The sequence below is a fragment of the Rhizophagus irregularis genome, chromosome 3 (assembly GCF_026210795.1).
Source record: "Rhizophagus irregularis chromosome 3, complete sequence".
Lineage (NCBI taxonomy): Eukaryota > Fungi > Glomeromycota > Glomeromycetes > Glomerales > Glomeraceae > Rhizophagus > Rhizophagus irregularis.
Window position 1 is genome coordinate 45,846 of NC_089431.1, and position 11,253 is coordinate 57,098.

The following is an 11,253-nucleotide window of genomic DNA, read 5'->3' on the forward strand; positions in this document are numbered from 1 at the left end:
GAGGCAGGTAATTGAAATTTTTTTTGTTTCTTTTTTTCATTTTTTTGTTTTTTTTTATTTCTTTTGCTAATTCTGTTCTCCTTCTTTTTTATTTTAGGTTTTCAGTTCTTGTTCTTCGTGAAAAGGCAGGTGATTGAAATATTTCTTTTTTCTTTCGTTTTTTCATTTTTTTTTTATTTCTTTTGCTAATTCCGTTCTCCTTCTTCCTTATTTTAGGTTTTTGGCTCTTGTTCTTCGTGAAAAGGCAGGTGATTAAAATTTTTTTATTTCTTTTTTCGGGTTTTCATTTTTTTTTTATTTCTTTTGCTAATTCCGTTCTCCTTTTTCCTTATTTTAGGTTTTCAGTTCTTGTTCTTCGTGAAAAGGCAGGTAATTGAAATGTTTTTGTTTCTTTTTTTTGTTCTTTTGTTCTTTCATTTTTTTTTTGTTTCCTTTGTTAATTCCGTTTTCTTTCTTCCTTTTTTTAGGTTTTCAGTTATTGTTCTTTACGGTGTGTTTCTTTTTTTATTTTTGGTTCTTTTTTTTTGTTTCCTTTGTTAATTCCGTTTTCCTTCTTCCTTTTAGGTTTTTGGTTCTTGTTCTTCGTGAAAAGGCAGGTGATTGAAATATTTCTTTTTTTTTGTTCTTTCATTTTTTTTTGTTTCCTTTGTTAATTCTGTTCTCCTTCTTCCTTCTTTTAGGTTTTTGGTTTTTTGCGATACTCCATGGGAAGGTAGAATATTTTTTTATTATTATTATTCTTGCTTCGTTTTATTTTCCTCTTTTAAATTCATCCCTCTCTTCGTTTAGGTTTTTGTTCTTTTTGGCTTTTCACAGAACTATGTGGAATTTTGTGTTCTTTAACGTTTACAGTTGTTGAGTGCGTGATCTTGTAATTAAGAAGAGTGGCTTTACATCTATCAGAGAGTAGATCATCAAATAAGACATCAATGGCTTCGTAAGTACAAAGCCGTGACTTATTTCCAATAATATTTTAATATTTGTTTCTAAATTCATCTTTTTCTTTAATTTTGCAGTTCAGGTATATGTTTAGAACTTTTTTTTTTTTTGGTTTCTTTCTCCGTTTCCTTTTCTAATTTCGTCTTTCTCTTCTTTAGTTTCTAGTTTTTTGCAGCTTTTCACGGGAAATCAGGTATTAATTTCGTTCTTCATTTTTTTCTTTGTTCCTTTCTCAAATTTTTAACGTCTTCTCTCCCTTTTTAGGTCTATTCTTTACTGCTCTTCATGGAAACGTGTTTTCGGGATTTTTTTTTTGTTTTTTTTTTCGCTTTTCCTTTGCTAATTTAATTCATTACTTCTTTTAGTATTTGTTTCTTTACAGCTTTTCATGGACACATGATTGTTGAAACTGTATTCCGCTAACAACTCGAATTAATAATTTGTTAACATCGGAACTCGGAAACTGGGAAAATTTCCAAAAAAAAGTTAAAGCAAATAAAAATTAAACATATAAAAAAATTTAATTTGAAAAATGAATAAAATAGGCATCAAATAATCTGATAAAAAATCAATTTATATTAGTCATGATGATATCATTGTTGTACGTTGATATAATTGTCATTTGACACGTACCACTGTTAGATTTTTGATACGTTGATAATGATCCTAGCCTTAGCATCATCACTGAAAAATGATAGATGGTTACACATACCAGTTACATGTGATTTTAGATAACTTTTAGTATCGTAGAGTTGCAGAATTAAACAATTTATCGAACTTTAAAAAAAGTTACCAAACTTTATTATTGGTTTTTTATTTACAAATAAAAAAGAATTTTTAATTTTAAATCAATACGGGATGTGCAATATTTTAACTTGTTTCTACATTGTATTCTATAGTATGTGTAACTGACAAATAAATCCAGCTACCATTTTTGGTGGTGATGCTAGAATTGTTTTAATATCGTCATTTGACATGATACTGTTATTTATTTTTGACACGATTGATTGAATTAATACATTTACGTATCATTTTTGTTATATTTAAATTCATATTTCATAAAAATAAAATAAAATAAAATAAATCTTTGACACGATACCATGGTTGATTTTTGACACGATATAATGGTTAATTTTGATATGATGATACCATTGGCATCATTAATTTTTTGATATGAAGATTTTTTTGATTAAAATTATATATATAAACAATGGGTATATGGTAAAAAATTTCAAAAAATTTCATAAGAAATTTATTAAATATTTCAAGATGAGTAATATTACTGATATAGATTCTGAAAGTGATAGTATTATATCACAAGATATAACACTTCAAATTAATGAACCAGAAGATACTTCACAAACTAAAAAGAATAGTAAATCATTAGTTTATACCCATTTTACTTTAAATGAAATAAATAATAAATATAATTGTAATCACTGTTTTAAAAGTTATAAAGTGCCTAAAGATGGCTCAACATCTAGTTTATGGAAACATATTAAAAGTAAACATAGTGAATTATATTTAGAGGTCAATCAAATAACTGAAGCATTAAATAAGCTTGAAATCTCAGAATCTTTGGTATAATGTATTTTATCTTATTTATCCCTATAAAAAGTATTATACTTAAAACAAGAGGTCATTTTCATGGGGGAGCTTGACATACTTTTGAAAGATCTTTTAAGTAGAAGTTATTGTAAAAAAAAAATGATTAGTGATGGGAGACGAAAAGGAGTGATAGAAAGATGAAGAGGAGTGATGGGAGACGAAAAGGAACGATGGAAGACGAAAAGAGTGATGGAAAGATGAAGAGGAGTGACGGGAGATGAAAAAGAGTGATGGAAAGATGAAGAGGAATGATGGGAGGCAAAAAGAAGTGTTGGGAGACGAAAAGGAGTGATGGGAGACAAAAAAAAGTGATAGGAGACGAAAAAGAGTGATGGGAGACGAAAGGAGTGATGGGAGACGAAAAGGAGTAATGGAAAATGAAAAGAAGTGATGGGAAGATGAAGAGGAGTGATGGGAGACGAAAAGGAACAATGGGAGATAGTGATGGGAGACAAAAAAAACTGATGGGATGAAAAGGAGTGATGGGAGACGAAACAGAGTGATGGGAGTCGAAAAAGAGTGATGGGAGACGAAAAAGAGTGATTGGAGACGAAAAAGAGTGATGGGAGACGAAAAGGAGCGATGGGAGACGAAAAGGAGTGATGGAAGACGAAAAGGAATAATGGGAAGATGAAGAGGAGTGATGGGAGACGAAAGGGAGTAATGGAAAGTTGAAAAGAAGTGATGGGAGACGAAAGGAGTGATGGACCTAATAAAAAACGTTTTTGCGACGTTTTTTGCATTTTTTTATAAAATTATTATTAAAGAAACAGTTTCGCAATGTTTTCTATTAAAACAATTAAAAAATGTTGCGAAACTGTTTTTTTTATTAATAAAAAATGTTTTCGCAACATTTTTTTTGTTAAAATAATTAAAAAATGTTTCAAAATATTTTTTTATTAATCACTTATTACATGTTAACACAACATTATTTAAAAAATAAAAAATTTTTTTTTTTGTGTTATAATGAATTGTGAATTTGCGATTAAAGTGTTTTTTTTAAATTTAGTGAATAATGATCATCAAAATTCAATTCTACCAAAAAACCTACAATTTGATGGTTAAACTTAATATGACATAAAAGTACCACAGGAAACTCTAAATCACAAAATTGTAGTTTAAGAGTTCTATCCTGTCCTGTCCTGTCCTGTCCTGTCCTGTCCTGTTTTGTCTTGTCCTGTCCTGTCTAGTACTATTAATAAGTACTATAATACTTCCGGAAAAAAATTGTGCAGATCACGCCCATATTTTGATAATGACAAACTAACATTGGCCGATCTAATTGCTAATACCAAAAATAGGATCAACAAATTTTCATACCAAATCTAATCTGATCAGCAAATTGAATTCCAAATTTATTTTTGTTTTTCATTTAAACATTATAATGGTGTTAATATACTTAAAATATATTGATAAAGTTCTAGCGGAAATTTTAGATTTGCTGCGTAAATTAGTTTAAAATTTTATTTTTTATTAATTTAGGTTTTAGAATTTATTTTACTTTTAATTTTCTTATTTTTTCTAGCTTGTTAGGTAGTAATTCATTTGGTAGGTGGGAGTTATTCTAGCTTATTAGGTGGATTTTCTGCTTTACGAGTGGGAGTTTAGTGTTTTTTAGTATTTTTGTTCGTTCACGTGTAGCATCGTAGGTATATTTCTATGTATTTAGTTTTATACTTAGTTTTTTTGTAAGATTTGTAGCCCCATAGTCTTAAAGACTTCTGCCCTTTTATCTACAAAATTAATAAAATCGTCCTTGTGACGTCATTAGCTTCACCAAAAAAAAAAAAAAAAAAATATACTTAAAATATATTTAAAATATACTTAATTTAAAAATTGCAAAATACTTATAATATATTTTTAATATATCTAAAATATACTTAAAATTATCTTAAAATATATGTCTAATATATTTAATTTTTGCCCATATAGGGTCAAGGATCTGATTTGTTTTTTTATTTCACTTTTTTAACAAAATATCAAAAAACATTTCAAAATATAATTTTTTCTATTTTTTTTAATCAGAAATTTTCCTTAGCTGGTCTAAACGGAAAACAAAATAACAACAAAACAAGAAAAACAATTGAACTAGCCGAAATGACAAATAATAACACTAGAGTTACCCCAAAAACAAGGACAGAAAGGGAAAAGTCCTACCAAATTCATAACACGTCCCCAAGAACATTCAAAACAGCAACGCGACCTATACACAAGACACGAACATTCAAAGCAATAACGCGACCTACACAAAAGACGCGAACATTAGGTCCCCACAACAAGAACAAGACGTACACAATTCTAATAGTAACATTAGCGACATTAACACTTTTAACTTAGTACTCATGGGACACAACATTAACAGAATTGGACCTGATGACTTTAAACTCAACATGTTAATGGATTATTGCGCGAATAAAAGAGCAGATATTGTGGGAATAGTTGAAACTAACAAAGACAGAAAATACGGCAAATTCTGGAATAAACAAAATCCGGAATATATCTCATTCTGGACTAACAAAGACAACAAGATCAAGGGATCCGGAGTGTGTATTATAATCAACAAGAAATGGGAAAAACATTTAGGAAAAATTAATAGAATTAGTGCCTACTACATAGAAGCCCGACTACTACTCAAGAATTGCACACTTATAATAGGCGTCGTATACATGCCACCATCTGACACGGAAATGAAAAACGAATTAACCAATCACATAAAAAATGAATTTATTAACCATAGCAAAAAGAATAGATATTATATTTTAATAGGTGACTTGAATATGTATATTGATAAATCGTTGGATTACAGCGGCCCTTCTAAGCTTAGAAAAAAACCCTCTAACATCATCACATGGTTAGATAATACTTTCTTTGTGGATACATTTAGGAAATTAAATCCCAAACAGAAAGAAAGCTTTACGTGGTCAAATAAAATTACATCGACCAGAATCGATTACATCTGGGCGGATCCTAAACTTGAAACTAGAATAATGAAGAGTCACATATACCAATCAGCAGATATTACAGATAGCGATCACAACATTACGTTCGCAAAGATCTCATTCACAGATATAATAGTTACCAATAATAAAGGGGTAGAAGAGCAGAGAAAAATACAAAACGTATTGTATACGATTATGAAAACACCACAAATGAACAATGGAATGAATATGAAAACTACCTCAAAAGCCTCTTGGAGAAGCATAAGGCCTTCAGATACATAGAAACTCATGGACGAAGTGAAGACACCTTAAATAAACTATGGGACATTATATGCAAATGTATACAGCAGGCATCACTTAAACACATCCCACACAAAAAGGTAGGAGATACCAAAACAAACCTCAACAGAAACTATAAAGAAATTGAAGACTTCTCGAAAGAATGTAAGGATCTCCTATACATGAGAAGTATAATGAGAAAATTATATAAGAATGAGTTGAAAGGAGCGGAGTTGCTCAAGGCATCAAAAGGGATCAAAACTTTCAATGAACGATACAGAACAAATATATCTGAGTTAACAGAAGACACAGATTGGCACACATGGAAATGCGAGACTAGAAATTGGCTGAAGATAGTCAGAAGAGTAATCAAAATGAAAGACAAAGAGTGTAAAGAAGCAACAATAAAGAGAAGGATAGAAGAAAGGAACAACATGATCACTACAGACCAACGGAAAATGATCAATAACATATTAGACAAGACATACTCAAAAATTAACCTGGACAGAATCCGCATAGTCACGGACACACAGGAAGAAATTCTCTTAAACACTAAAGAGGAAGTCCAAGCAGAAGCAATTAACGCATTTTCATCATTATTCCGTGCGAGAAATCACAAATTTGAGAACCTTTCAGAACAATGGAAAACCATATATGAGCCACGAACTGACATCAACCCACAAATATATGATCACCTGGGTGACACATCGACAGAACAAGAATGAAATGAGATGCTCAACACCATGAATGACAGTTCAGCGCCGGGTATATCAAACATAAGTTACAAACTAATAAAAAAAGCGGGTATCGAAGTTAATAAATTATTTAGGCAATACAGGGTTTGTGTTACTACCTACAGAACATACCAATAAAGTGGAATATATCCCAACTTTATCCGATCCCCAAGACATACGATTGGGATTATAACCTAGCGAGAACGCGTCTGATCCTTTTGATTGAATGTCTATGTAAATGCGCGGTAAAAATCATCACAAAACGCCTCAAAAGTATACTCAGTAGGCATGAAATCTTGAAAGGACCAAATTACGCAGGTCTACCTGGGGAATCGACATCAACTCCACTCACAATGATAAATAGTATCTTGGAAGACACCCGCGAAGAAAACAAAACAGTATGGATTGTATCTCAAGATATGGCGAAGGCGTTTGACAGCGTTGGGATGTTTCCCCTACAAAAAGCCCTAGAAAGAATTAAAATCCCAACTACTATCATCAATTTTATCATAAACATATATAAGAATTGAAAGATAAGAATTATTACGGCTTATGGCTTAACAGATGCTTTCACTGCGCGCGATGGTATCGATCAAGGGGAGGTGATATCGCCCCTAATATGGAGGATTTTTTATGACCCTTTACTCCACAGAATACAGGAGGACGAATCATTAGGTTACTCTATGGAGCTGAAATGGCCATATAACACAATTTGTAATGAGAAACGGAATGTAAGAATACGAACCACCGCATCAGTATACGCAGATGATACACAATGGATTGCTAAAAGTAAAAATGAAGCAAGGAAAATAACGTTAATTGCTGATGAGTTTTTTGATATTAATGACATTAAGATAAATGGAGAAAAATCCGAAATTATAGTTGTTAATCCAGAAGATAATAATGAAGAGGAAAGGTTTATCGAGATAGGGAAAAATAGAGATAAAGTAACAGCCAACAAAGGTTCAGTCCCAATACGAATACTAGGAGTATGGTTTAAGGCGGACAAAGGTGACAAGCACACAGAAGGAATAGTGAAAAAGGAAATTTCGACAGTGTTAGGAGCCATCAGACGCAAACATATAACTCACATGCAAGCAATATATATCATCAACATGGTGCTGCTTCCAAGACTCGAATACAGGCTGAAGACTACCATTTGGGAAGACAAGAAATACGAAGAAATCTATAAACCAATTATGAAGGTAGTCAAGCACAAAACGCGACTTCCAATTAACTGTCATAACAACATCCTCTTACACTCAGCACAAGGGAATCTGAAAAACCTTTGGAGAAATCAAACAGCCGCGCAAATAACAGAATTTTTAGTAGCTCTAAACTCTCAATCGAAGCAGGCAGATATGCTCAAAATGAGACTAAAAAAAGCGCAACTAACGCTAAACATTACATCATGCATATTAATGACTGACCCTGACGTTACAGTTCCCAACAAGATGTTGAACAATCATGCGTACAACGTAATAAGAAAAGCACATGACTATCTTTTCAAAATTCACCCGTTAGTGGAAAGTGAAAAATGGAATATACCAATAATCGGCCCAGACGTGAGGAATTTTGTATACCAACAGGCGTCAGAGTTGCAAAAAAAGGACAAAGAATTTATTATAAGGAAAGCAGCAGCCCTCTCAATACATGGGGCGCTACAGTTACTAAACCACGACGCGTCAAACACGATTACATGGCAACAAATTTGTGACATTAACAAGTGACAAGCAAGAGGTAGGACTCCGAAGTGGTTCACTACGCTATCAGGCCTCATACAACAGTCGACCCAACTAAAAGACCTTTGCAAGACTAACATAGAGCCCTCAAATTCAGAAAGAGAAACAGAAATTGACAGAGAAGCCCTAATTAACATGCAAGCTTTTAAGATGACAAAGAAAATGCCGTCTAAAGACAGTAGGAAAAAGGAGTTTGTGTACACACACCAGGATGGCACACTAGTATGGGGACAAATTATTAAAAAAAACAATAAGACAGGGAAGTTTACAATACAACATTGGGTCAGGAATAGTAATAACCAGAGTGAGGATAGCGGTATGATGCAAAAAGTCATTCAACGTTGTAGTGGCTGTAGACTAAATGATAGAAGAGTCAACAAAGAAAGCTATAACTGCCACTTCAACAGGGACTATTCGGACTTGGCTTGCATTAACAGAATCTTTAGTTGCCAAAATAACTCAGATACCAAAGTTATTAAAGATATTATAGAGACTAGAAAGTGCCCAGGAGACAATGTATTTCAGAACAGATATCCGACCGTATACAAATTCAGGATTATGATACGGCCCTCATCCGAAACACAGTATCAAATGAGGAAGCAAGGACACAACATATAACACTGCTGCACCAATTAAGATCAATATTCAATCCATCTAATACAATTGACATATATACAGATGGCTCGCTAACAGATCACTTTAATACAAATTTAAACGACTTTACAAAACATATGGGCACAGGTTGGGTAATAATAAATGATAAAAATGAGGTAATATTGGAATGCAGCAGCTCAATTACAGACTGGCCTTCATCTACACGTGCAGAGTTGGGGAGCTATTCTATCAGCTATATTGGTTTTACAAACAGGACAGAGGGCGAATATCTTTACAGATTCTCAAGCCGCGATAGATAGCATCAACCACACAAGAATAAATTTAACAAATGGAAAAAACAAAATTCGAATATGGTGTAAAGCAACAATTACAGCATAATTAGTAGTATAATTAATCTAATTGACAGCAAACATTTGGAGATAAAGCTAATAAAAGTTAAAGGTCACTCAGGAGTCAAAGGTAATGAAGAAGCAGACAGAGTGGCTAAGAATGACACAGGAAAATCAACGTGCATCACAATTAATGATTCACAACAGAAAGACTTAAAATATGATTTATACTGGGATGGTAAGAGGGTTGACAGACACATCAGGAAATTTATAGATAATTTATGTGGGTCTGCACTAGAGGCATCATGGTCCTTTAATCGTACACACAGAACAATTTTCCAAGATACAACTCACATGATAGAAGAGAAAGTTACTTGGGCAATATTTAAAAAAAACACAGGATTTAACTGCACAACAACAACAGTAAATAACAATTTCATCAAACACTTGAAGCTTACAAACAATCTATTACCAACTTTGGAAATTATGAAAGAAAGAAGATATGATTTATATGGAGATGTAAAGTGCAGGTTATGTCTTGTAGAAAATGAAGATGATGATCATATAATTTATTGCCAGCAACTCAGAGATAAATGGTTAATAATGGCCAACAATACTATAAACAAATGTGAACAAATGTTTAAAGACTTTCTCTCAAAAAAAGAATATATTCAACTAAATCAAGAGGATATACAACAACTACATCTATGGAATAGAAATTTCTTTGTTCATACAACAGGTTTTAACCAAGAGTTGCCTATCCCATTTGTACATCTAATGTTAAGGAATCTTTTCCCAAAAGGAAGATATAGAGAACTCAGGTCTATTGTCAAATCAGAAAAAGCTACACTAACAATTGCTTCCCTTTTTTTAGAAATGTTTATTACTGAATTTTATAAGGTTATTTGGCAATCACGTTGTGACATAGTTGCAGATTGGGAACGTACAAAAGGAATTAAAAAGCAAGATTTAAGGAAAAAAATATCAGCACAACAACGTATTGTATATGAAAGAATTCCAACCCAGCAAGTGGAAGATGGTACATATAACCTGAAGGGAAGAAAAATTTTCAAATGTGGTGAACAGTGGTCAGTTGCTTTAGAAAAAACAAGACAATATATAAATCAATTTATTAAAAATGGAAATAGGGTAATTTGGAAGGCATATAACAATCTCAAATTATATAAATACAAATATAGTTCTTCTTTTTGTTTAGAGGGTAGTGAAAGCATTTACTAAAGCCATATGATGATGATGATCCTATATAATCTGATAGCTACTATGGGAGGATATAGGTGAATTTCATAAGGTGATGGTAGGGCACGGGAGCAATCTTATGGATGGGGGACCAGTTTGGAGTTTTAAACAAATTAATTATACATGTAACAGAACTTTCTGTCTTTTATATAATTAATAAACTCACAAATTGCACTACCTTGCAAAAAAAAAAAAAATTTTTGCCCATATACTTAAAATATATTTAAATTATATTTAAATTAAAATTTAAGTATATTATAAGATTATTATAAGTATATTTTTTACATACTTAAAATATACTTAAAATATATTATGAAATATATTATAAGAATATTTTAAGTATGTAAAAAATATATCTATAATATAAGTATATTTTAAGTATTTGGGCAAAAATTAAATATATTAGAAATATATTTTAAGATAATTTTAAATACATTTTAAGTATATTATAAGTATTTCGCAATTTTTAAATTAAATATATTTTAAGTATATTTTAAATATATTTTAAAAAGTTTTTAATTATATTTTAAATATACAGTCGCCACTAGATATAACGAACCTGCCGTTCCAAGCGTTTTGGTTCGGTATATGGTAAATTCGATATATGATATTCATATTATATACTGAACTGTTCGGTATATGAATTTTATCCAATTAAATTATAGCAGCATATACTGTAATATTTAAAGTTCGGATGATTACATGACTTACTATAACAGATAACACTATGTTTTATTTAAAATTTATGTGTTCATCGATTTTTTAAGTATTTACCAGCTATTCAAATGAAAATTTTATCTGATACTAGCAG

General features: G+C 31.4%; 2 protein-coding genes across 2 annotated transcripts; both read left to right on the plus strand.

The window, feature by feature from the left end:
• Positions 1-5,959: 5,959 nt before the first annotated feature.
• OCT59_020067 (uncharacterized protein) lies at positions 5,960-6,490 on the plus strand (the record flags this gene model as incomplete). Its single annotated transcript, XM_066148922.1, has 1 exon — positions 5,960-6,490. The coding sequence occupies one exon, from the start codon at positions 5,960-5,962 to the stop codon at positions 6,488-6,490; it is 531 nt and encodes a 176-aa protein (XP_065989882.1).
• Positions 6,491-9,184: 2,694 nt separating this feature from the next.
• OCT59_020068 (uncharacterized protein) lies at positions 9,185-10,434 on the plus strand (the record flags this gene model as incomplete). The annotated part of the gene is made up of 3 exons (XM_066148923.1): positions 9,185-9,211; positions 9,282-10,334; positions 10,402-10,434. 3 exons carry the CDS (start codon positions 9,185-9,187, stop codon positions 10,432-10,434), a joined length of 1,113 nt encoding a protein of 370 aa, XP_065989883.1.
• Positions 10,435-11,253: the final 819 nt, after the last annotated feature.